The following is a 27,618-nucleotide window of genomic DNA, read 5'->3' as shown; positions in this document are numbered from 1 at the left end:
GACTTGGGGTCTTCTAATCCGTATGCAGCACAGATGTTCCTGAACATGATTTCCGAAACTTGGTTGTGTCTCTCAGTGTATGCTGTCCCAGCTTGCATTTTGCATCCTGCTACTATGTGCTGGACTGTCTCTGGGGAACATTTGCCTCGCCTGCAACTTGGAACCTGCCACCTGTGGTAGACTCCTGCCTCTATGGATCTAGTGCTTAAGACTGCTTCTATTGCTGCCATGATCAGACCCTCTGTGCTGTCCTTCAGGCAGGCCTTGTCTAGCCACTGGCAGGTCTTCTTGATGTCAGCCACTTCCTCTATCTATCGATGACACATCCCATGTAGAGGTTTGGTCCTCCATGATATGTCCTCCCCCTGTTCCTTATCACTGTCGGTCTTCAGCTGTCTGAGGCATTCTTGAAGCAACTGATCTCAGGGGGCCATTTTTCTGATGTATGCATGGATGCTCCTTGTCTCATCCTGGATTGTGGCTCTGACACTTACTAATCCTCACCTTCCCTCTTTCCGTTGCTCATAGAGCCACAGGGTGTTGGACTTTGGGTGGAAACCTGCGTGCATTGAGAGGAGTTCTCGTGCCTTGACTTCAGTGGCATCTATTGCCGCTTGTGGCCAACACACTCGACCGTGCGGTGGATGCTGTGAGATCTGCCCATCAAGACATGCATTTAGTTTGGCTTAACGACAGACCGTCCATTTGCCTGGGAATCGACAGCACAAGCATTGTTTCATGATGAATACACACAGTTTACAATTTAACATCAGAATCATCACTGGCACTGTGTGCAAAGCTGCTCTGAAAATCCCTCAGATAAGGAAGAAGAAGATCCAGCACCTTTTTCAATTCTTGCAGCAGTTACTTGTCAAAGCGGTTCATCATTTTTGCTTTCGCATCCTTCCTTACACGAGAAAGTCGCTCTCAAACTCATAAATAACAAACAGAAAATGTATTTTGTGTGCACGTTTAGAACGTCTAAAACAAAAATGCCAAATGCAGCAATGTATTTAGTCACACCTTACTACAGCACTTAGAACGCAGGGGTGGTGGACAAGTGGTTAGTGTGCTTGGTTTTGGTTCCCAGTTCAAACCCCACCCCTGCCACATTTTTCCATGTAATGTGGAGTTGCGTCAGGAAGGCCTTCCGGTGTACAACTTGTGCCCAGTCAACAGACGTATAGTTCAGAGATTCAGACCACAACATCAACAGGCTCCTTGGGGTCACCATGCCGAACACACATACCAGGTTTTCTGACAATCGAGCATTTTAGGAAGAAGTTATTGTGCTCACAAGATTTTTATTTTTTTTACAAAGCATGTTCCAGTGCCCTTGACCTTTGACCTTAAAGTCAAGCAGCATCTTGTGGTCAGTATACCTAACACACACACACTAAGATTGACACTCGGGCAGTTAAAAACGACATTACTGTGCTTTAAAGATTTTTACAAAGTGATGATATTCTGACTTACCTCAGCAGGTCGATGTCCGTGTAGTTGAATTTGACTCTGTAGTCTCCGAGCCTCCGGGTGCTGCTCTGGCCAGCGATCTGCCCTGCCTGCCTCACACGGGATGAATCCACTCCTGTTCAAGAGAAGCAGAGGTTTAGCAATGAGAAGAGACACGGGGGTTTAGAGATGGCATAACGAGGACAGGCACAGCCTGGAGTGAGGACATGACATTCTGTATGTCACAGAATTACATCATCAGTATACAAAAGAAACATGTAACTTTATTTCAATATAATTACAGAGAAAAAAGATGTGGTTTCAGATCATTTGTAAATACAGGGAGATTTTTATTTATTTATTTTTATGTTCGACAAGAGTTTCTGCACATGGACACGACAGTTTTGTCCCCACTGTGCTGTCAAATAAAGTGGTGTGAAAGCTGCTGCTGCAGTGGAAGGACTTTTTGCAGGCTCTGAGTGTCCCCAAACCAGAACTCAGCAGCCTGGAGATACTGCGCTTCCTTTTCTGAAGCCACTTCAGCTGTTCAGAGTTGAATAAGTTACAAATAAATAAATGGTAAATGGACTGCATTTATACAGCGCTTTTCCATCTGCATCAGATGCTCAAAGCGCTTTACAAATAATGCCTCACATTCACCCCAATGTGAGGGTGCTGCCATACAAGGCGCTCACTACACACTGGGAGCAACTAGGGGATTAAGGACCTTGCCCAAGAGCCCTTAGTGATTTTCTGGTCAGGCTGGGATTTGAACCGAGGATCCTCTGGTCTCAAGCGAAACGCTTTAACCACTAGACCATCACCTCCCCAGTTATTACGGAGGACGATCCTTGTCCTGTTACCTATTTTATCTTTCAATTAAAAAATAAAAAAACAAAACAAAACAATAAAATCTATTCTGTTGTTGGAAAATGGAAGGGGAAAAACATCAAACCATTATTAGACTGGCTCTATGCAGAATTATTTGCAACAAACTCAATATACTGATGCCACATTGTCAAAAACAAAATAATAAGTGATGTGAGTAAGTAAAGTGAGATGTAAAATTACTGAAATGAAAAGGAGAAGAATGTGGTAAGAGACACAGAGAGGCAGCATAGGACAGAAAACGGGAGCCGACAGAAATGAAAATAACTGAAAGGCATAGATGTGTGCCAGATAAGAGCGCTACTAATGACCAGGAGTGTCAGGATGAGAGAGAGGGGAAGGAGGAGAGGTCACAGAGGTCACAAAAGTTAATGGAATGACTGCCATTTAATTTAAAGCACAAAACAACAAAGAAAGAGAGAGAGAGAGAGAGCGAAAGAGAAAGAGAGAGAAGTGAGAAAACAATGCAGCTAATTTCCAATTATAATCATAAGAGGTTCCATCCTGCACCTGATGCTTCTGCAAAGCTAATCCCAATGTTACATACACAGCCTTTGTTAGTGGCTCATTAGCTTCCTCAATACAATGGCCCAACTATGTGTGCGCGTCCATACAGGATACGCTGAATACAAAGCAAAAGCTCATTTGTGTTCCATATATATATATATATATATATATATATATATTTTTTTTTTTTTTTTTTTTTTTTTTTTTTTTTTGCAAAACTCAAAAAAAATAACATTGTAATTATGGGGTATTGTGTGTCGAATTTTGAAGAAAAAATTTAATCAATTTTGTAATAAGGATGTACCACAACAAAATGTAAAACAAGTGAAGCCCTGTGAATACTTCATGGCTGCACTGTAACATAGTGCAGGCAGAAGGCTCCATCCGTATCCATATTTAACACAACTGAGCATAAGTGTACCAGGATATGTATGTATGTATGTACTCTGCTTGTTTAATGTGCTTGGACAGCAAGAGAAACCTATGTATTTTCATCCACTGTTGGAATATGTAGGATAATATCTGTGCTAATTCCTTATTTTATGTTAGTGATCAAGTATTTGCCTTTGTTATCTGTTTGGAGGTCTCTGAGATCTGGTTTAAAGTTTAAACATAAGAGTTAATTTTCACTTCCATCATGCATGTGCAAGTTTCTGATACAGGGAGGGCTCCCCCTATCTGTGAGAGTCAGTAACATATAGCCTAAACCACACCCACTGTAACGCCCACATTGTATAAAAGTGTTGTGCAAGCTACGGTCGTGGTCCCTTCACAAGATGGAATCCATCTGTGGGGACCCGGCCCGGTTTTAACGTGACCTTCAATAAATTCAAAATGAGGTAGATAACATTTTGGTTCTTGGAAAGGGGCAGTTTATTACATAAAGAAGCGGGAGAAATACAAATATAAGAAGATGGTGGTTATTAAAGGCTGTTTTGGGCTTTGGCCAATGCATGAACTATGAGTGCATAGTTCATGCATGTATACTTATGGTCCTACTGTATTACTCGTATGTGTGTGTGTCTCACCCAGTGCAGCCAGTCTCTGCAGCTCCTCGTCATTGTTGGTGCTGTGTGGTCGTCCAATCTGGACAACCTGGTTCTGGCCATCGCTGCTTGCTTTGCACAGCAGGGCCCTGTTAGTACCTGCAACCAAATACACATGTGCAGCTATTTACATATATTGAATGCTGGCAAACGGGTCAGCTGAGTCCATAGTCTAATATTCAAAATTAAAGATGGGCATGCAAGTGCAATGAAGGATAAGCAGTTTAAAATATCATCCCTGCTCTACCGTAGTAGTGGCACCTATACATGGGTTCTTTGTGATGAAATGCCTGAATTAACAAGCTGGTCAATCTGTATATTGAAGACCCCAACAGGTCTATTTGTGTGTGTTGTCATTTTGGCTGTTCCGTCTTGTTCGGTTCACAGCAGATACAGCAGATCCGCCGGATGCCCTTCCTCCTGAAACTCCAGTTCTACATGGAGAAACACACACAGAGCCGCTGGTGTTCTGAAGAGGTCTCCCGTCCAAGTACTAACCAGATGCCACACTGCTTAGCTTCTGAGATCTGAAGGGATCAGGCATACACAAAGCAGACCGGCTCCCCCAATAGGTCTGTGATCATGGTAACAGTGAGTGCACACTGACTGAGCGCTAAACATTTACGTAAGGTTTCCTTCAAATCTACATCAGCTGTAAGAAATGCTCCAGACAATCGTGACCCCAAAAGCAATGGCCAACGCCATAACATAATACATCCCATCTTATGAGGGACATATAAAACTGATTCTAATCAATTACATTTTCTCCACAAATCAGATTGGTTAACTGTGTGAGATTTCAGATGATAAAATATCGCAAAAATGGTGGCAAATTATTAAAAGTTTCACATTTAATGTGTTAGCACCCTGTCCACGTGCGTTGCTGTGCAGATGTCAATAATGGTGCTGTCAGCTGAGAGCAAGAGGTTGCCAACCGCCATTAAACACGAAGAAGAAGAAAAAAAGCGAGAGAAACTGGCGGAGCAACGACACAGAAATGGATAAAAGTTACCATACAAAAATGTTGATGTGGATTCTATTCACAGAATTTCCAGTTTGGCATGAAGACGCTGTTGCTATGGTAAGCTTTGACGAGCTGACCACACCCTTTGTCTCCGTAACATTTTTACCGAACTATATAATTATGTGGATTAAGATGTAGCCTTCTGTGGTGGACACGGATCCGTGCAAATGTTGGAATTGGATTAGAATGGGAATAACCCCCTTTGCGTCTGATGATTAGCGGACCTTAATGCTGGATTATGTTTGCAAATAGCCATTTTACTGGCTCTGCTAACATGTCGCGGTAAAACTCAATTTGCGACCATAAAATCCAGCATTAATCTCCACAAATCATCAGACACAACAAGGTTATTTCCTAATCTATTTGTTACAAAAAGTGTTCATTCTATACATTTGGGAAAACCACAATCATTACTGTTAAACATGGAGAAACAAATAGTTACAAATCCTCACATGCTGACACCTCTGCTGTATGCTCGTATACGGCTCTTTGCCACGCACACATTAAACAACTCACATCAGAATCAGATTCAGAAGAAGTTTATTGCCATTGCCAGTGAACAGGATTCACAGACTAGGAATTTGCTTCGGTACAATGGTGCAACATTAAGAAGAGATAAAATGCTAGGATAAAATATAACATATGTGTCAAAATAAGATAAAATATAAGATAAAAAAAAGAAATATGAAATATGAAAGGCTGTGTGCAACAGAAAAACAGAGAAACAGAAAAAAACAGTGCAGTGGGAGGAATGCAATTAAAAACCAAAGTACATTGTCTAAAGTGACCCGTGATAAAATGATAAAGTGACAGAGTTAAGCTTAAGGTGACGGAGTTATGAGGTGTTCATGAGTCTAACGGCAGAGGGGAAGAAACTGTTCTTATGGTGGGAGGTTCTGGTCCGGATGGACCGTAGCCCCCTGCCCGAGGGGAGTGGTTTGAATAGACCGTGTGCAGGGTGAGAAGGGTCAGCTGTGATCCGACCTGCTCGGCCCAGAGTCCTGGAGATGTGCAGGTCGTGGAGAGATGGAAGGCTACAGCCGATCACCTTCTCAGCAGAGGCCACAATGCGCTGCAGTCTGTGTCTGTCCCTGGCTGTGGCCCCGGCGTACCACACCGTGATGGAGGAGCAGAGAATGGACTCGATGATGGCCGTGTAGAACTGCACCATCAGCTGGACAGGCAGCTTGGCCTTCTTCAGCTGCCGCAGGAAGTACATCCTCTGCTGGGCCTTCTTGATGAGGGAGCTGATGGTTGACTCCCACTTGAGGTCCTGGGTGATGGTGGTGCTGAGGAAGCGGTGACAGACCACAGTGGTGATGGGGCTGTTGGTGAGGGCGAGGGAGGGCGGGGGGGCTGTGGCTTTCCTGAAGTCCACGATCATCTCCACTGTTTTCTGGGCGTTGAGCTCCAAGTTGTTGCTGCTGCACCAGGTCACCAGCCGGTCCACCTCCCTCCTGTAGGCACACTCATCCCCATCCGAAATGAGTCCGATGAGGGTGGTGTCGTCCGCAAACTTGATGAGCTTTACAGAGTCGTGGCTAGAGGTGCAGCAGTTGTGTAGAGGGAGAAGAGCAGAGGGGAAAGGACACAGCCCTGTGGAGATCCTGTGCTGAGAGCCCAAGTGTTCGAGACATTTTTTCCCAGCCTCACACGCTGACTCCGGTCCGTCAGGAAGTCTGTGATCCACCTGCAGGTGGAGTTGGGCACGTGGAGCAGAGAAAGCTTGTCCTGGAGCAAAGCTGGAAGTATGGTGTTGATTGATGGTGTTGACATGAACTTAACTTTCAAATATATCTCACACCTATTGTACAAGCTGGTTCTTTTTTGTTTTTGTTTTTTTAATAAAGCCTTCTCTTAATTCTTCTGATGTAAGGCGAGCCTTCAAGGTCAACCCTTACAAAGCTCCGGGGCCAGATGGCATTCCAGCCCATGCTATTAAAGCATGCAATGACCAGCTGGTGGAGGTATTCACCAACATCTTCAACCTCTACCTGAGACAGCCTGTGGCCCCGACCTCCTTCAAGGCTTCCACCATCATCCCTGCCCTCAAAAAACTTGCAGCCACCTGTCTACATGACTACTACCACGCTGCACTTACATGAGCGTATGTGAGAACGCTCTTCATCAATTACAGCACAGCTTTCAATACTATCATCCGTTGAAAGCTCATCTCCAAGCTGGAGGGTCTTGGGTTGGAGACATCCATCTGCAGATAGATTTTCAGTTTCCTGGTGGGCAGGCAACAGGCGATGAGAGTCGGCAGCCACACCTCCTCCATGCTGATCCTGAACACAGGTGCACCACAGGGCTGGGGCTCAGTCTCCTCTTATACTCGTTCATTCATGACTGTAAGGCTAAGCACAGCTTCAGGGAGGAGGCTAAGGCACTAACCAATTGGTATCAGGATAACCTCTCTCTTGCCATCAGTAAAAACTAAGGAGATGATAGTGGACTACAGAAGACGCATCAAGCCATGGAACACTGGCGCTGAGGTTTTTCGTCAGCAGCTTCAAAATGCAACACAGCTACTTTCGACCTTTCTTAACTTTACTTTGCATGCTTTTATTACTTATGCCCTTTTATTCTCTTTCTTCCCTTTTTGAAGTTTTCTTCATTTTATTATGTACTTCTCATCATTTTATATTGTCTTTAAGACATATCACTGAGTGACTTGCATGCTACTTTCTCAACAAATGCATTTTATTGTCAGGTTGACAACTGTGTTAACATACATGTGACAAATTTAATTTGGGACTCGTACGGAAAAGAATTAATTCTTGACCCTCACACAATGGGCTACACAGCAAAACATCCTGCTTCTGACTCACTCCTGCCTGATTTTTCTGCTCTGCCATGCCCTAGTGGACAAAAAATAAATAAATAAATAAATAAAAACTACAGTGTGCCAGATTATTTTCCCTTTGCCATGTGTGGGAATCAAAGGCGTCAGAAATAACAATGTAACCTCTAAAACAGTATATGTAAAATTTCGGCTGCTTCCTTGTTTGCACTCGGGGTCGCCACAGCAAATCTGGGGTGGATCTGCATGGTGAAATGGCACAGGATCTATGCCGGATGCCCTTCCTGATGCAACTCCACATTACATGTAGAAATGTGGCAGGGGTGGGGTTGAACCGGGAACCTTCCGCACTGAAACAAAGTGCACTAACCACTTGGCCACCACTCCTGCCCTACAACGATATGACTGTAACATTAATTAATAAATGAATAAACCTGAACAACATGTTTCATGTGCAGCAACTTAAATTCATGGCTTCGAAAATTTAGACTACTGCATAAAGACTACTGTATGTTTTTGGTCAACCTCATTCATTCAACCTGCCAAAAACGATGGTGAACTTCTACACTGCCATCACTGAGTCCATCATCTCCTGCTCCATCACCGTCTGGTACGCTGCTGCCACTGCTAAGGACAGGAGCAGACTGCAGCGTATTATCCAAGCCAGGATTCTCATCAGGATTTTTTCTCAGTGTAATGGGACAGAAAAATCAACTAAAAAGCTGGGGGTTCGGGTTACAAAGGGCCTTCTTTGTTAGACAAAATAAATATACCAAAATCTGAAGTCCAGACAGAAGAGAACATCTCTGTGTTTCAAAGTGTGAGGACTCGAAGCTTTTGCATTATGGGCTTATAAAGGGCCTTCTTTGTTAGTCAAAATAAATATTCCAAAATCTGAAGTCCAGACAGAAGAACAGAACATCTCTGTGTTTCAAAATGTGAGGAAAGTGTTTCCAAAAATACCACCAATTTGAGGTTGAAGCTGCAGAGAAGACCTTCATCTGGTCAAATGTTCTGAAAGTCCAGCTCACCTGTCATCTCTGCAAACTCACACCTGCTGCTACGCTTCTAAATAAAGCAAAGGCTCTTCAAACAGCAACTATTTTATTATTTTAAAAACCTTTTCCTTATTTTAACATGAAATGAAGGAATCATTCAACATGTCCATGAAGTCAAAGTTCAGTCATTAAAACATTTGCACAGGTAGAAGAGGTCTCAGTCCTACTGCGCATAATTTTAAAATATTCACAATCATTACAATAGTGAAATTCATATTTTAGTAATCACTCTGTCCTGATTACAACATTAAAAGCAATCACATAGTCAACGAGGGTGTGATTTAATGTTGAAATTACTAAATTAAAAATGATTTAATCATGACAAATCCTAATGAAAAAACACACTGCAGTCATTGTTACATCATCTCTTGCTATGTTTATAATTAATATTTATATTTATTTTTTCCGGGTCTTTTTTCCTGATTGAAATGCAGATATGAATTGATGAATCTACCAGACATAAAAATGTACACATTACTTTTATTGCTATTTTGTCTAAAAATAAATGTCCAAGGGTCATTATCATGTTAATCAAAAAATCATCTCACCTGAAACAACAACAACAACAACAGATAAGTTATGGTTTTAATTTACAAGCAAACATAAAATATTTCTAAAGAATCTTCTTTTTGTTTGTTTTTTTACTTAATATTTTAATTACAAGTTATTTAATGTAAGAAAAAACACATCTCTTGGCTGGCTTGGGAATGCCTTGGGGTTCCCCCGGAGGAGCTGGAGAAGGTGTGTGTGGATCGGGAGGTCTGGGCGGCTTTGCTTGAGCTGCTGCCCCCGTGACCCGACTCCGGATAAAATGAAAGAAAATGGATGGATGGATGGATTTGATTTAATAAAGGGCTGGGTATAAATTAGAAGTTCTGATGTTCCTGACACACATTTACACTATTCTGTGTTTTGGCCTCATGCATTGTTTCTTTTGGCTTTAAAGTAAGGCTGTAACAAAGATTAAAAAAAAAAACTATGACTTTACTTCACACCGGTGCTCAAAATGCAGGTAATAGTGTTTCAGGGCGTTATAAATTTAAAAATCTAGCAGGGGAAGCTGGCCCCATTCTCCCCTATCCTGCAGCACTCTGCACGCGGCTCGCTGCAAGGACAACTTTAGCAGCTGTACAACAACTTTTTCTCCAAGAACTTTTCCCATACGCGCAATGATCCACACCAGAGAACCTTTGTGGACAGTCAAATGGAAAAGGCATGTCATGAGGAACGGAAAAAAAAAAAAAAAACTGCGATGGGAAACGGTGGAGGATTTTCTTTTCTTGCACGCAATAACAGACAATAGTCAGGTAGCGCCTTTAATCAGAAGAAACATGAGTCACAATTGATCTTTAAATGGGTTTGACTGAGGTTGATGGAAAAAAATTATCATTTCTGTAGGTTGATTTTGGACCCGCTGCAGGACCACAATCACAAATGGTCATCATTTGTGATCATCAGACATTCAAATTGTCTCTACACACCCTTGGAAACAGAGTAACGGCCCAACTGCAGTGTAATTTTTTTCATGCAGCAGCATAATGGACTGTTACACTGTTATAATGCTGGTGAGAACCATGCATGCAGCAGAGAAGGTGATCGACTGCAATCTGCCATCCCTACAGGACCTGTACACGTCCAGGGCCCTGTGGCGAGCAAGAAACATAGTGGTCGATCACTCTCACCCCAGGACACAAACTTTTTGTCACCCTCCCCTCTGGCAGACTGCTGAGGTCCATCAGGACTAAAACCTCAAGACTGTCCGCAGCTAGACTTATAAATAATGCCAGAGACCTCCACTTACCACACCTCCCCCCACTCCCACAAACTACAGATTGATCATCCCTGCACTGAAAGGTACTACACACCTGCATGCCTTGCACAGCCTCATCCCACTATGTTACATTTATTTGATAGTGAACATAGTTTTGTCCATTTTGTAAATTTGACTCTTCTAACAGAAGTATTTTTACCTTTTCTTTTTGATGTTGTTTATGTACCAATGACACCAGATCAAATTCCTTTTATGTGAGAACTTAGTTCGCAATGAATTTGATTCTGATTCATTAACTGGCAGTTTCAGATAACCCGCAGTTTGAATTTGTGGACCCCAACTTGCGCAAGTTAACGAGGTTCACCTGCACTAACGTAATCCAGTGTCAAATCAACCGAATGCTTTTATATAACAAAACAAAAAAGCTCTACATCAAGTGCTCATGCAACAAAAGGGCACAGGGACCACAAAATCTGTTGAATGGATTCCTTTTAGAGTTGGCAGGTGGTACTTTGTTAAAATCTTTCTAAAAGAAATGAAAGCAGCTCCACAGGAGCAGGATGTTGAGTATAAATGTGTCTCTCCCACAGCCTCATTTTAATTTCCTCACAGCTAAGGATCTAAAATGTCTTGGAGTTTAGAGGAATAAAATATTAATCACAACAGTGTTCATTTTTCACTCTGCACTTTGTTAAAGGTCTTTGGAGAAGACACATCATTACATGCACACACATGCAGATTGCACAGTAAGAAGCAGCTATCATGCTGCTGCACATAAAGCTTTTATTTGCAGAAGCCTTGTTTCATATTATACCATCGATATGTTTGAATAAAGACTCAGTAATACAACCACACAGGCAGTACTGTCTAAAAGGTTTTAGGCACCCTAGAATTTTGATACATACAGAATTTTGAATTTTAAATATGGGAAAAAGCCCCCACCCCCACTGCTTTTCCATACTAGTTGATCGCATGTATTGGCGCAAGTATAAGAGGAGGTTTTGATCCAGGACTTACATCTGAAAAATACAGGGTTGGTGCAAAATCGTGAATTAGACTTCCATGTTTCGTACATCCACAACAGCAGAGAGCAGCCACAACCTTTAAACTACTGTTTGCCAAGAACAACATCTGTATAGAGTCTCAGTCATCCAGGTCATGGTAATCAAGTAAATAATTTGTATTATAATGTAATCAATCATGTCCCAACATTTCAAAATATGCAAATGGACAAACAAAAGATTTGTTGGCTCACGATAAGGTTTCTTACTAATAATTCTCACAGCTTTCTTTTGAAGTAAAAATATGGGATTTGTGTTAGATTTGTAGGTGGTTCCCCAAACTTTAATGCAGTAGGTCATGTACGGAACAAGTAATGAATGATATAAGGTAACTAATGAGTGTTTGGGGAGGACGTCTTTTGCTTTATACAAAATGGCAATGATCTTTGACATTTTAGATTTAAGATAATTTAAATGTGCTTTCCAACTTAAGTTATCGTCAATAAAGACCCCAAGAAATTTAGTTTCATTAATGAGTTCAATTTCAACATCGCATATTCATAAATTTCTACATGCGTTCCTGGGCTTATTACCAAATATGATGCACTTTGTTTTACCAAAGTGACGCGACAATTTGTTAGAATCAAACCATTCCTTAAACTTCTGTAGTTCCCTCTCCATCATGTCCAGAACCTGTCCCAAATGATCCCCACTACAAAACACAGCTGTGTCATCAGCAAATACAACCACAGACTTGGAAACCAAGCATATGTCATTAATATATAAAAGAAACAGCAAGGCACAAGGACTGAGCCCTGGGGAGCTCCACAAGTGCACTTCAAAAGTTCTGAATTTATCCCACCCAAGTGAACAAACTGATACCTATTGTACAAGTAGTTGGCTATCCAATCATGTGCTAATCCTCTGATGCCATATTTCCATAATTTATTCAATAAGAGTACAATCAATAGTATCAAAAGCTTTCTGCAAGTCAAAAAAAACAAAAAAACAAAACAAAACAGTGAATTGTTTTCAATTGCTTTTGTGATATGTTCCACAAAATCAGTGAAGTGGTATGATTTTTCCTAAATCCAAATTGCTGCTCATTTAGTACGTGATGTTTGGATATAAAATCATCTAACCTCTTAATGAATACTTTTTCCAGATTTTTTGGAAATTGAGGCAACAGTGAGATTGGCCTGCAGTTTGAAAAAAAAAAAAACGTGTTTGTCGCCGGATTTGAACAGCGGTACCACTTTAGCCATTTTCATTTTGAAAGGAAATCTGTCAGTCATTAAAGACAAGTTAATAGATATAAGTTAAAGGTTTAATGACACAATTGATTATATTTTTTATGAAAGACATTAAAATTTTCATGATCAGTTGATTTTTTTTTTTCCTTTTAGTTTATGTACGATGTTAATTACTTCATATTCATCAGTTTCTCTGATAAATATTAAATCTGAAAGGTTAGTCCTCATTGTCCTGTTATCCCAAGAACTCATGGTAGAAGGCACAATTGCATTTGCTAAAATTTTCCCCACATTGCCAAAATAATCATTAACATGATCTACTATAACTTTCTTTTCTTTAACCACTGTATCAGTATTTGAGTAAAAATATGATAGATAGTCTTGGATGTTTTGTGTGGGCCGCCCGAAGAGGAGGTACTGCTGGCCCATTGCCAGAGGGCGCCCTGCCTGTAGGCGGGCTTCAGGCACCAGAGGGCACAGTCGCCGCCAGGAACTGGAATTGACAGCTGTCACTCATCACCTTCATCACACCTCACCCATAAAGGCCGGGAGAAGACACCACATCTCTGCCGAGAAATCGTCTAAACCGTTCAGGTAGACACTCAGCCATATTATTGATTCAGCTAAGTTGTGACATCTTTCACATATGTGCTGGTAGCTATTGCACCTTTTGAGTTCGCAGCTTCTCCACTGACAGCCGAGTTGGAGGGAGTGGTAAGAGTTGGCGTTCTCCACTCTTCACTCTTACACTTGTGTAGTGGAGTCTGCACGGATAACCGGAGGAAGTAGTGAGATAAGGAGGTGGTGTTTTCTCCCTCCACCAGGAATAATCAGCTGACTGTTTTACTGGGTGTGTGCACACACACCCACTCTTGACTGTTTCTGTTTCCTGCCAGCAGTACCCGATCTGACAGCTGGAGACGGTGGCCACCTGGGGACTCAGGACTTGGCGGCTCTGGAGTGTTCCAGATCCGTTGGCGGTGGAAATTGTGTGGGTCCCGACTCTTCTCTGGACGGGCGTCTCCTATCCTCGAGCCTGCCCACACGACACCAACTTTATAATTGACCGTAGTATTGAATTGTATCTGTATCCGTTGTGTACATTTCACAACATTAAATTGTTACTTCTACGCTTTAAAAACTCTTTGTACAAAAAAAATTCTTTTTGCATGCGTTCAGCAGTCCCTTAGTAATCCAGGGTTTGTCAGTATATCACTTGTGTGCAACATTTGATATCAGTGAGCAATGTTTATCATACAACTTGGAGATAATGGAGATCAAATCAAATCAATTTTATTTATATAGCGCCAAATCACAACAAACAGTTGGCCCAAGGCGCTTTATATTGTAAGGCAAAAGCCATACAATAATTACAGAAAAACCCCAACGGTCAAAACGACCCCCTATGAGCAAGCACTTGGCGACAGTGGGAAGGAAGAAACCTCCAACAGAACCAGGCTCAGGGAGGGGCAGACTTCTGCTGGGACTTGTTGGGGCTGAGGGGAGAGAATCAGGAAAAAGACAAGCTGTGGAAGAGAGCAGAGATCAATCACTAATGATTAAATGCAGAGTGGTGCATACAGAGCAATAAGAGGTGAATAAAAAGAAACACTGGGTGCATCATGGGAACCCCCCAGCAGTCTAAGTCTATAGCAGCATAACTAAGGGATGGTTCAGTGTCACTTGATCCAGCCCTATGTATAAGCTTTTTCAAAAAGGAATGTTTTAAGCTTAATCTTAAAAGTAGAGAGGGTGTCTGTCTCCCTAATCCGAATTGGGAGCTGGTTCCACAGGAGAGGAGTCTGAAAGCTGAAGGCTCTGCCTCCCATTGTACTCTTAAAAACCATAGGAACTACAAGTAAGCCTGCAGTCTGAGAGCGAAGCGCTCTATTGGGGTGATATGGTACTATGAGGTCCCTAAGATAAGATGGGACCTGATTATTCAAAACCTTATAAGTAAGACAAAGAATTTTAAATTCTATTCTGGAATTAACAGGAAGCCAATGAAGAGAAGCCAATATGGGTGAAATATGCTCTCTCCTTCTAGTCCCTGTCAGTACTCTAGCTGCAGCATTTTGAATTAACTGAAGGCTTGTCAGGGAACTTTTAGGACAACCTGATAATAATGAATTACAGTAGTCCAGCCTAGAAGAAATAAATGCATGAATTAGCTTTTCAGCATCACTCTGAGACAAGACCTTTCTAATTTTAGAGATATTGCGCAAATGCATAAAAGCAGTCCTACATATTTGCTTAATATGCACATTGAAGGACATATCCTGATCAAAAATGACTCCCAAGATTTCTCACAATATTACTGGAGGTCAGGGTAATGCCATCCAGAGTAAGGATCTGGTGAGACACCATGTTCTAAGATTTGTGGGGCCAAGTACAATAACTTCAGTTTTATCTGAATTTAAAAGCAGGAAATTAGAGGTCATCCATGTCTTTATGTCTGAAAGACATTCCTGCAGTTTAACTAATTGGTGTGTGTCCTCTGGCTTCATGGATAGATAAAGCTGGGTATCATCTGCGTAACAATGAAAATTTAAGCAATGCTTTCTAATAACACTGCCTAAGGGAAGCATGTATAAAGTGAATAAAACTGGTCCTAGCACAGAACCTTGTGGAACTCCATAATTAACCTTAGTCTGTGAAGAAGAGTCCCCATTTACATGAACAAATTGTAATCTATTAGATAAATATGATTCAAACCACTGCAGTGCAGTGCCTTTAATACCAATGGCATGCTCTAATCTCTGTAATGAAATTTTATGGTCAACAGTATCAAAAGCTGCACTGAGGTCTAACAGGACAAGCACAGAGATGAGTCCACTGTCTGAGGCCATTAGAAGATCATTTGTAACCTTCACTAATGCTGATACTATGATGAATTCTGAAACCTGACTGAAACTCTTCAAATAGACCATTCCTCTGCAGATGATCAGTTAGCTGCTTTACAACTACCCTTTCAAGACTTTTTGAGAGAAAAGGAAGGTTGGAGATTGGCCTATAATTAGCTAAGATAGCTGGGTCAAATGATGGCTTTTTAAGTAATGGTTTAATTACTGCCACCTTAAAAGCCTGTGGTACATAGACGCCACACCGATCTTGGTGCGATAAATCCATTCTAAGATTGGCCATAGATTCCTTACTTATTTTTCTTTTGAATTGAGAATTCCACCTACAAAGCTTCAACAATTAGTGTCCTCAGTGCCCAAATGCTTATTGAGTGTTGTTAGAAGGAAAGGTGATGTAACACAGTGGTAAACATACCACTGTCACAGCTTTTTTGAAACGTGTTGCAGGCATCCATTTCAAATGAGCAAATATTTGCACAAAAACAATAAAGTTTATCAGTTTGAACATCAAATATCTTGTCTTTGTGGTTGTAATCCACGATCCAAAAATGCAGCTAAGTCTAACTTCATGATGTGAATCTGAACATGGTGCAGAATTTGTCAAGGTTTGTCCCATAAAGGATGAAACATCCTTACTCAAAACATTCTAACTGACTCAAATTCCTGATCCACAGTCAGATGCACACCATAGTTTGATAAAAACCTTACAATTTGTGACCCCAAACTGAATGAATTTTGCCGTTTTCTAAGCAGCCTAGCTTTCTTGGCGATATCGCGTTACTTTTGGAAAGATGCTCATTTATGTAAACGTTAGTGCCTTTCAACTTTCTTCCCCGGTTAAGTAATTCAATTTTGTGCCTTCTGTTTGCAAAGCGGATGAAGGCACAAAATTGAATTATTAATCATTACTTTATCGGTACATTTCTCTCAGAATTCTTTGTGCTTTTTGTCCTACGTTGGAGTGAACGGTTTGCTGTATTCAGAGTACTTTTCTTAGCATTATTTTCAAATAAGTTACTTCCAAATATTAAAAAAAAACTGAACTGTCTGAATACATCGACATATTACATTCCATATGCCAAAACATACACTCAGTACTGCACATATTTAAATTTACATAATGTAAATAAACATTTTTTGTCATATCCAACACAATATTTGTCTTTCTTGTCTGTGAGAAAACACATACCTACATTTTTTGACCAAGAACACGAAAACAAAAATACTGTGCAGAATGTTTAGCATTTATTGTTACTATACTGCAGTTTTCCTCTGTGCAATAATACCAAACCTGCCTGTACGCTCTTTCTCTTGCTCATTCTGTTGGTTACACAACCACAAATTTTGATGCAATTGTTGTAATCCTTATATTAAAATATAGTAATAATTAAATGTAGCAGGGGTGGTGGCCAAGTGGTTAATGCGCTTGGTTTCAGTTCAGAAGGTTCCGGGTTCAAATCCCACCCCTGCCACATTTCTCCATGTAATGTGGAGTTACGTCAGGAAGGGCATCCGGCGTATAACTTGTGCCAATTCAACATGCAGATCCACCTTGGATTTGCTGTGGCGACCCCAAGTGCAAACAAGGGAGCAGCCGAAGGGACTTACTAATAATAATTAAATGTGTAGCATCACTAGTGTGTGTGTGTAAATGTATCCATACCAACATTGGCAATATAGAGCTTGTTGTTGAGGATCAATGCCACCACGGCTGTAGCGCCACCTGACACTTCCTGTTCAAGCTCCTTTAGACGCTCCTGAACCTTCTGGCTTTGAGGAGAAAGCTGCTGGAATGACACGTTCTAAACAGTGGGATAGAAAAATAATAATAATAAAAAAGAGCAGAGTAAGTCATGGAATGAAAAATGTGCTGAGAATAAGTGAAGAACAAAATAATGTCAAACAGCAATAAGATTAAAGAGAAAGAGGCTCAAGAAAACAAACAAGATATTAGGTTATTAAAAACAGCTGATAAATAAAAGCCAATGGAGCAAGAAAGTTGGAAGAACAAGATGAAAAGTCAGTGAAAATGAGCAGATACACTGGAAATAGTAGAGGAGGCTGAAATAAAAGCAGGTGAAATGAAAAACAGAAAGAGATAAGAGAGAAAAACAGTAGATAGCAAATACGAAAGAAAAACAAGAAAAGGTTCATGAATATGACTTCAGCTTATATAACACAACATCTCAGAACAACAGAAAAGTTCTTAATAAACTTCCAACAAGACAAAAACACAGGAACACGAAGCAAGGAAAAAAATTGTAAGAGATAAAGTTTGGCAAAATAAGCAGGAGGAGAAAAAAAAACAGAGACTCAACAGAGACAAGCTCATCAAAAGAAACAGACTCCAGACACCAGCGGCAGAGATTCACGAAGGACGTTTCGCATCATCTGCTCTGCTTTAAATCCCACAGCTGTCCCATAATGCAGTGTGTAAACACACAAACACCCTGTCTTGTCAAAAAAAAAAAAAAAACAGCACACATTGCATGCTACTTTCAGGAATTAATAATATGTCAGATGCTCAGAATGATGTGGACCTTCTCCAGCATTATCAAAGAGCATCTTCAATTTAAGCTCATTCCAAACTTTGGCATTTAACATTTTGAGATTTGTACTTGTGGTAACACAGTAAGTGTGCTATGCTATTGGCTGCTATTGCTATTTAACTGAGAGATATCATTTGTCTCCAACGGGCTGTTAAATGATACTGATACTTTTTTTGGTGAAGCAATTGGGCACTGCAGTCTTGTTTGAGGGCAGGCACTAATGGGGTAAAATATGGCACATATGATATAATTTCTCTCCTCCTGGGGGAAAAAACCATGGCATTTTCTCTGAGTTTTTGGGCAAATGACACGCAAACAAAGTGAAAATGCAAAGAAAAAGTGACGATGCGGTGGGAAAGTGGACATGTGTTGCGGTTTGTTTATGACCCAGAGCACAAACATGTAGAAGCAGCTTTGCAGGTGAGAGAATGCAGCTACTCTGGTTAGCTGTGTAGGCTAACACTTATACCCCCGTCACACATCGCCGGAATCACGCAGAGTGGCGTCGGACTTATGAAATGGCACACATCCGAAAGGTGTCAGATTTCTGTTCCAAAATGTTCTGACAGCCATCCGTGGAACTCGACACACTTGGTTAAAATGGCCGGTGGCCCCAAGCATGACGCACATGTTCATAATTCTCTGGGCGCGGTCGAGATGGGACACCCATCCAACAGCGATCCATATGTTATCTGAGGACCATCTAACTGCAATTTCCATATTCTGATGACGGAACTGTTGAACTGCATGTGGCATGCTTCATCATGATAATAATTCATAATTATTATCACGTACAGTGAAAGTGAGCAGTTATCAAACCGAAAGCTCCGTGCACCACTGCACGCAGGGTGCCGCAAATCTGAACGGGCTGTTATATCATCAATAGACCTTACAGTACAGATATTTATCCATTCCTTCCCATGGGTGACATAAATAATGTGAACTATTGTCTCCATCATAACACGGGCAGCTGCCTCTCCATGGTGTGCAGTTACGCGTCATTTACGTTACGTTATGTTACGTTTCGGGCTCGGAGCTGAACGGGACTCACGTTGTAATAAATGCTCACCATGTAACTCTGTAGGAGATATAACATGGAGCTTGTGCCAAGCCATTACAGCGCATTAATAAACATGCATCTTAACTCCAACAGTGGTCCAGGAGTGTTTCACAGCACCATGAAGCTGTGACAGCAGCCTGCGGTTAGAATCCTCTCACCCAAAAGAAAAAATTAATTCCATGTGATAATCCAACCATCGTGGTGTCCAGAGATGCATTGTGCTGCTGAAGTGGGCAAATAAGAAAAAAGAAAGTTCCTGGAAAGGCTCCGTCAGAGGGACTGCACGGCCCAACTGAAAACTTCGGAGTGAAGCTGTCCACTTGTCCAGGGGCAGGCACGCGTGGGGCACACATGGCCCATGCAGTGTTATGCACGCACACACGCACGCACGCACGCACACACACACACACACACACACACACACAAACAAAGCTGAGTGATAATTACAGCCCCACGCATGTGCACGGAGCGCAGGTGTGCCACGCACACACACATGGACACGTGCGTGAGGAAAACAGCACTCTGGTCTGCCCTGCAGAGTTTTGGAGATCGGGCGGTCTGCAGTGCCTGTTATGGCCACCTGACAGTAATCTGTGTCATCCACCTGCTGTCTACTTAGGGTTCGGATGCCATCATGCAGGTGTAGACGAAGTACTCCGGATGCGTTTGGACCACGGCTGGCCATGCCTCTTTTCTTACCGACCGCGTCGGATAATGCCAATATTTGCTGTATCGGAATGGCTCCTCCACATTCTTGCTATGTGTGACGGGGGCTTTACCGACACGACGTCTCCCACTCGCTTCGTCTTCCCTTCTACACTGGGAACTGAAATAAAAACACTTTTCGCCACTGTGTCGGTGATTGCAGCCAAAAACAAAACAGTACACCGTTTGTCCGTGTGAAGTTATGCTGTGATATATTGCACAACGGCAGCGGAGGTCCCCATAAGTGGTCAAATCCTACGATATCACGCAGGGTTCAAACGAGATGACAGTGCCCTATTGGCTGAGAGGATAAAGTGTCGAGGCTTGAACATTTACGCAAGAATTCATATCGCTACAAAGCACTATTATCACACCCTGTTCGCTAAAGTGTTTTTAAAATACGATCAGTGGGAAGCTGCCTTGTCGAGGTTGTGGTGATGCAGGGGAGTGAGCAATGAATGAAACGGTAAAATGGCTGCATGTTAACTGACAGTAATGCATTTTCACTTCCAGTTAAAGCCATCTGTAGTGCATGTAAACAGCATACTTACCTCATTGTGCGGTACGAGGTAGTTGGACAAATGAGCTTTCTCAGCCAAAGCATCATCGATCGTCTCAAAGTAGCTTTTTTCCACAACATCAAAGGCCTACAAAAAGGAGAAAACCAGTTTATATTCATATCCTCCGTGTACGTTATAAAGATTCTTGCAAACCACTTAAGAGTTTGGCCTCTTTTTAACCTGCTGTAGCACTTCAAAGGAAGCGAATCTGAGAAATGCATCTTTAATGGGAAAAAAACTGCACCGAAGTGAATCTTTCCTTCCTGTAATTCAGCTAAAATCACCGTGTTAAATGTTTTGTAAACATACTTGGTTTGACTGTGACCTTTATGTTGAAGTCAAACTTGACCTTACTGCAGGTCAAAATAAAACTAGAAATCTTATCAAGCAATAATGTGTTGGGAAGGTTGTCATGTATATTTTACTTACACATAGTATACATACATACATACATACATCTTCAACTGCTTATCTGGGTTCGGGCCGCGGGGACAACAGTTCCAGCAGGGGAACCCAAACTTTCCCTTCCCAGACCACCTTAACCACATCTGACTGGGGGATCCCGAGGTGTTCCCAGACCAGTGTGCAGATATAATCTCTCCAACTAGTCCCAGGTCTTCCCCGGGGTCTCCTCCCAGCTGGATGCGTCTGGAACACCTCCCGAGGGAGGTGGCCAAGGGGCATCTTTACTAGATGCCCAAACCACCTCAGTGGGCTCCTTTCAATGCAAAGCAGCAGCGGCTCTACTCCACGCACCCCACAGATGACCTTTTGTACCCGCGATCTTGTTCTTTCTGTCATGACCCAACCCTGATGATCATAGCTAACAGCTGAAACGAAGACTGACCAGTAGATTGAGAGCTTCGCCTTTTGTCTCATCTTCCTTTTCGTCACCACAGTACAGTAGAGTGAATGCAACACCGTTCCTGCTGCGCCGATTCTCCGGCCAATGTCCCGCCAATCTTCTGCCCCAAGACCCTCAGATACTTGAACTCCTTCACTTGGGGCAAGACCTCATTCCCTGCCCGGAGTAGGCAATCCATCGGTTTCCTGCTGAAAACCATGGCCTCAGATTTAGAGGTGCTGATCCTCATCCCAGCCGCTCCACACTTGGCACACACTAACTGACCCAGTGAGTGGTGGAAGTCACCGGCCTATGAAGTCAAGAGGACCACATCATTTGCAAAAAGCAGTGATGAGACCCTGAGCCCACCAAACTGGAGACCCTACACCCCCTGACTACACCTCAATATCCTGTCCATGAATATCACAAACAGGATTGATGACAAGGCGCAGCCCTGGCGGAGGCCAACCTCCACTGGAAACGAGTCCAACTTACTGCCGAGTACCCGAACACAGCTTTCAGTTTGTGAGTACAGAGATTGGATGGCCCCGAGAAGGGACCCCCTCACTTCATACTCCCGCAGCACCTCCCACAGTACCTCCCACAGTATCTCCCGGGGTACCCGATAGTACGCCTTCTCCAAGTCCACAAAAAACATGTTGACTGGGCATACTCTCAGGCCCCCTCCAGGATCCTTGTGAGAGTGAAAAGCTGGTCTGTTGTTCCACAGCCAGGACGGAACCCGCATTGATCCTCTTCAATCTGAGGTTCGACTGTCGGCCAAACCCTCCTTTCCAGCACCCTGGAGTAGACTTTACCAGGGAGGCTGAGTAATGTGATGCATCTGTAATTGGCACACACTTTCTGGTCCCATTTTTTTTTTTTAATATGAGGACCACCACCCCGGTTGGTCATCCTTTGGCACTGTCCCAGACCTCAACACAATGTTGAAGAGATGTCTCATCCTGGACTGTCCCTCCACACCCAGAGCCTTCAGCATTTCTGGGCGGATCTCATCAACCCCCGGGCTTTGCCACTATGGAGCTGTTGGACTACCTCAGTGACGTCTACCAGAGAAACTGATGATGATCCCCCATCAGCTTCCAGCTCTGCCTCTACTACACAGGGAGCTCCAGTCTGATGCAGGAGTTCCTCAAAGTGTTCCTTCCAGCGCCCGATTAGACAAAATAATCACAATTTAACCATTTCCATGACTGTTAGATCTTTTTATGGAACTTACTTTACAATACATTCTGTTCATGTGTTTTAACTCATCAGAAGAGAGAGGAAAAAAGACTACTGTATTTTCAGGAGTATACAGTAAGTCACAAAACTTATACACACATACTTGTAACTCACACTATAGTATAGTTGTTGTTACCACATAAAACAATAAGAAAAGGACATTTGCCTGTGTGAAGATCCTGCGGACATCACTGTCCGTGTGACTGGAGTTCAGCTGCCCAAGCAGCAGTTCAGCTGTCAAACGCTGGGAAGCAAAACTGGCCACTCTGCTGCCATCGTAACCATTAAAGACGCCGTACAGGAAACAGCCATCCTCCCCTCTGATTGGTGGAGAAAACAGGACAGTTTTACACAATACCAGAAGGCCTCTTCGAAAGATAAAGTCCAAAATTCAAGGATTTGAAACTTACAGAACAGAGAAGCAGCAAATATTGAAAGTTTGACATAACATAACCACTGACTATTAAAATGACTTCAACCTTACTGCAGAGATCCCAGAGTATCTCACCTGAACCTGAAGTGTCCATCCTCACTGGGGTGGCTCTGGGTGCCTTTCCCATCAGGGCCATACACACAGTTTGGCGCCATCCCGACCCCACACATCTGACACAGGGGCAGGTCATCTGTCCAGCTCTGATGCTGTCACAGACACAAAGCATCCATGTACATCGAAAACAGCCTTCCTCTTTGCATCACAGCAGAAGTCCTCTTAATTATCACCAGCTAATATTTTGGAAATCACTTGGACAATGTCAGCATTAAATCAACAAAGAAATTTAAAAGTGTCTTCTGCGCTGTGACCCAGGAAGGGTCAAGTGTACAGTTACAACATGTGATCAGGTCCACAACGCCACCACAATGTAGTTGAAATGAAACAATCAAGACATGTTTGTGGTGCAGACTCAGCTTTAAATCAAGGGGTTTAACAAAAAATATCACATTCACCATTTTTAAAAGCCTTAAACAATTAGGCAAACTCACTCACTCATCTTCAACCACTTTATCCAGGACTGGGTTGTGGGGCAATTAGGTAAACTAAATATCATAATTACAAATAGAATTCATCACTTTTACAGTCATATTTCTTCACACATGGTACAGTATATCTGGAGTAGGCTGTTTTCAAAAACAAAATGACTGTGTAAGAAAGAGACTAGTGAAGGAAGGCACCAATGACAACTCTGAAGAAGTTATAGGTTAACTAGAACATTGACTCGTGGGGAACCACAATTCTAGATGTGGCCGTCTGTACTATATACGGAGGACAGCTGACCTTTGGGGAAAATCTGTTTACAGTTGTGCAACATTTTTTTAAGTAATATTTCTTGGCTTTTATGAAAGTCTTTATTGAAGGTTTAAACTGTTTTCAGTTGAATTTTTGCCATCAATAAGCTTTCTGAAGCTGCTTACCCAGTACAATTATTCCATGTAAAGAAATTACAAATAACTGAAGTTTTATATTTGCAGTGTGACAGAGTTCACATCAGATCAAATTTCTTGTTTGTTTGTTTTTTGGGGGGGGGGGGGGGGCTGTGTGAGACACTGTTAAGACACAACTGTGCTGTTTTCTCCCGAGTGTGAACTTGTTAATTCTGGGTTTGGGGTCACATGCAAACAGAAAATGCCCAGATTTGAATCTGACAGGTCTGCTGCAACCTCACAGGCTTTTATCTTGAAATACAGGCTCTTATTGTGGAAATACAGGCTCTTACTGTGGAAGTGTGGCTTAAACAGGCTTGTTGTTTTCAAAAATGACTGATTTCTCAAAAAATATTGGTATGGCTCATGACTACAATCCTCATGAAAAAGGACATAAAAATACATAAGTGTGGACAAATGCCAGATCTTTCTGGATTTCAAGTGATGTTCTGGATACACAAACACAAAGAGACCACTTCCCTTTTATTATATGGATGTGGCTGTGTTTGGAGAAAGTGGGCAACATTTGCCTGTTGCATAAAAGGAGTGGTACAAATGGTTTTCATACAAAAAACAGATTAAGTCCAGGCTTAAGTCTTCCATGTACTTTCTGATAAACAGCCTCTGAAATTTTACACCTTGTGTCATCAAAGCTGCACTATGCAGTAAACAGTTTCTCCATTCACAGCCATGTGAATGCCCACTCAGGTTTGAGAACTGCGGACAGATTTGCCGTATGGTAAATGGACTGCATTTATAGAGCTCTTTCCCATCTGAGACAGATGCTCAAAGTGCTTTACAGTGAGGCCTCACATTCACTCACTCTCACACATGCACATACACTGGTGTTAGTGTGTCTGCATGCAATGTGTTCAACTGCACACTGGAAGCAACTTAGGGGTTAAGGATCTTGCCCAAGGGCCCTTCGTGATGATCAGGTCTGATGGGGATTTGGACTGAGAATCCCCACCGCTTTAACCTTGAGATCTTCACATCCCAAACAAGACCATAATGCTTGTATTTCATAAATTAAGTCTAAGAAATATTCATGTATACATCCCCTGACTTGTCTCTGGAGAGTTAGTTTGTCCAGTTACTTATGGCCTTTGAAAATGGAACATCTGTATATAAAAGTGTTTTTAATTTCTTCAACGATGAATATTTTGTTTAAACCCCTTGAACTAAAGCTGGGATCAAAGTGTCAAGGCTCCAACATGTACACAATACTTTGTTTTTAAACAGTCCGATTCCCCTGATCCGCACTAGTTCTCAGTCAGCTGCTAGTCCTGTAGACTACTAGTTTACAGGACTAGCAGCATATTTCATTGTTTAATTCCAGCTCCAGTGTGGTGGTGTATCAAGTCAGAATGACAAAAGCTATACGACTTTGAAGATGAAGCTGAACAATGAAGACTTTGAGAATGAAGATGAAAGACACCAGTCAGCTGCAGCATGTCGTTGTGTTTTAGGAGCTGTTAAATTGTAATGAGCTGTTATTACATGTTAACTGACTGAATCCCAGAAATTAAACAGTGAGTCACCTTCTGTGGCAGCTTCTTTAAACAGACACACAACAATAACAACGATACAGAACCATTTCAACGTACCTGAGCACTTTAGCAACTAAAGCCAAACAGCAGCGTGATGGGAAACCCATAAATATATTCCTGACATCACTCAACAGCTACGTTTTAGTGATTAAACATCATCATTTACATTATTACAGCAATGGTTAGCCAGGCTAACTGTTAGCTTAGGGAAACAAACCTAGCATCCCTGAAGTGCTCAAACAAACACGGAGCGAAACAAAAGAGGACAAGTAAAGGTAAAGACAGACAGAATCACAACAGGTCTACTAAGTAAACATATAAAATGATATAACCGATGCCAAAGACACGCCGAGAAACGGAAGTTTTTCCTCTTACGCTCTGTATCAAGTTCCTGCGCTGTGCCGCCATGTTGGATGGGACTTGCTGCGTTCAGGGTTTCATCGCAAAGTCGGTACTGCGAACACCGAGGCGAGGAACATCATCATGATTTATTATTATTATTAGTATTATTATTATTATTAATAATAGTAATAGTCGTACTTATTATTATTATTATTATATAATTAATAGTAGTAGTCGTACTTATTATTATTATTATTATTATTAGTGGTGGTAGTGTTGATGTTGTTCATAAAAATGTAAAATGTGGGTGATTTGATGGATTTAAGGAGATAATGTAGCAGTAAAGTAATGTATCAAATACGTAATTGCATAAAATTTGGCAAGGTGTTTCTTTTAATAAATGCCCTCGTATGTTCTTTCAAAAATAAAGAACAAAATATTTCCATAATCACTAAGTCAGTAATTTTCAGATGTTCACATACCACATCATGTTCGGGTTAATCAATGTGAGAGGCTCAGAATCCGATAGTTTCTAAAGGCATCGCCTGCATCACTGTCAAAATTCGGGGAATAATTTGAGTATCTGTTTTCATTCATTAATTTTCTGTACTCGCTTATTCTTCATTTTATTAAGAAAGAAAGAAAAAATTCTTTGTTGTATTTTTCCACAATAATAGCGCCACCATGTGTGCTTATTTGAAAACTACGACAGCTTCATACTGCATTTCCACTTTCATGGCGCATTAATAACCATTTAAGTTGATTTTTTTTCTGATTTTAAAAGCGCATCTTTGTCCCCTCAAGTAAACATTTTGACTTCAATTTGCACTTCCATAGATATCGAAAGGTTTAAAAAAAAATCACTCCTAACAAACTGGATGTCAAGGTGAAGGCACACGTTCATAAATGTCCCAAATTGGTGTTGGGTTAGATTGTGAGGACGAGTAGCTCAGGTGCCTTTGATGATCAAGAGAAGTTTGCTGATAATACTGTGATCTTTGTGGAATCAATGGACAACCTGAGCGAGGACTCGGAATGTCTGGATTTGTGGACCAAAACTAAGATCCAGGTTTTGAATTAGTTCAAAAGTGTCTCTGACCATAAGTGAATGTCTTTCCAAGTTCCACACTTTTGCAGCATGCAGTCAGCAGTGTCTCTGGGTCCTCAGCCCATGTTTCCCCCTGGATGGGATGTCAGTCTGATGTATATTATTTCACCAGCCACGTCCGATACCCTTGTACAAAAAAATTCATTCTCAGCTTACTTGTTATGTGTCGGACGCAGTACGGAGAACCGACCAGCGTTTGAAGGACCCAGTATGAAATAAGCAGAGCACGGTACAAAGGATAACTGAATTTAATGACATAACAGTGATGTGAAGAAAGTACAAACAAATTAGTGCGCGGTCTGCGAGGTGGATTACGGTGCGCTCCCAGCTGCACAAACGGTCCGGAGCCAGAAACAGTTCGGACCCAAGGACCCCGCCGACACCCCCCAGGTGGCCGCGACAAACCAAGTCTGTGAAAGAAGAAACCATCATGTGAGTCCACACACAGAGAGACCACTCAAAGGTGTACATAAACAGCAAACACTTCCTGGCTTAATCACGTAATCAGCTTCCCACCCTGCAGGCATGGAACACCCAGTTCACATTATCACTGCAGTGGAAGCTGAATAAAC

The 27,618-nt window shown here is 41.9% G+C and overlaps 1 protein-coding gene across 3 annotated transcripts in view; it reads right to left on the bottom strand.

Annotated features, from left to right (window-relative positions):
- The window catches only part of tab1 (TGF-beta activated kinase 1/MAP3K7 binding protein 1), a 39,561-nt gene extending 13,557 nt beyond the window's left edge, over positions 1 to 26,004 (bottom strand). For 2 of the 3 annotated variants that reach the window (XM_034187398.1, XM_034187399.1), the window contains exons 1-7: positions 25,972 to 26,004; positions 23,136 to 23,266; positions 22,794 to 22,947; positions 20,530 to 20,625; positions 17,328 to 17,466; positions 3,876 to 3,992; positions 1,477 to 1,588 (exon numbers count right to left, since the gene is read on the bottom strand). In XM_034187398.1, coding sequence (XP_034043289.1) covers positions 1,477 to 1,588; positions 3,876 to 3,992; positions 17,328 to 17,466; positions 20,530 to 20,625; positions 22,794 to 22,947; positions 23,136 to 23,266; positions 25,972 to 26,004 — 782 coding nt within the window. Of the gene's footprint in view, positions 1 to 1,476; positions 1,589 to 3,875; positions 3,993 to 17,327; positions 17,467 to 20,529; positions 20,626 to 22,793; positions 22,948 to 23,135; positions 23,267 to 25,813; positions 25,950 to 25,971 lie in introns of those variants that run through there. The other variant, XM_034187400.1, reaches the window with a different exon arrangement.
- Positions 26,005 to 27,618: the final 1,614 nt, after the last annotated feature.

The sequence above is a fragment of the Thalassophryne amazonica genome, chromosome 15 (assembly GCF_902500255.1).
Source record: "Thalassophryne amazonica chromosome 15, fThaAma1.1, whole genome shotgun sequence".
NCBI classification, from domain to species: Eukaryota; Metazoa; Chordata; class Actinopteri; order Batrachoidiformes; family Batrachoididae; genus Thalassophryne; species Thalassophryne amazonica.
Note: the sequence above shows the minus strand (reverse complement) of the source record. Positions and strands in the feature narration are given on the sequence as shown.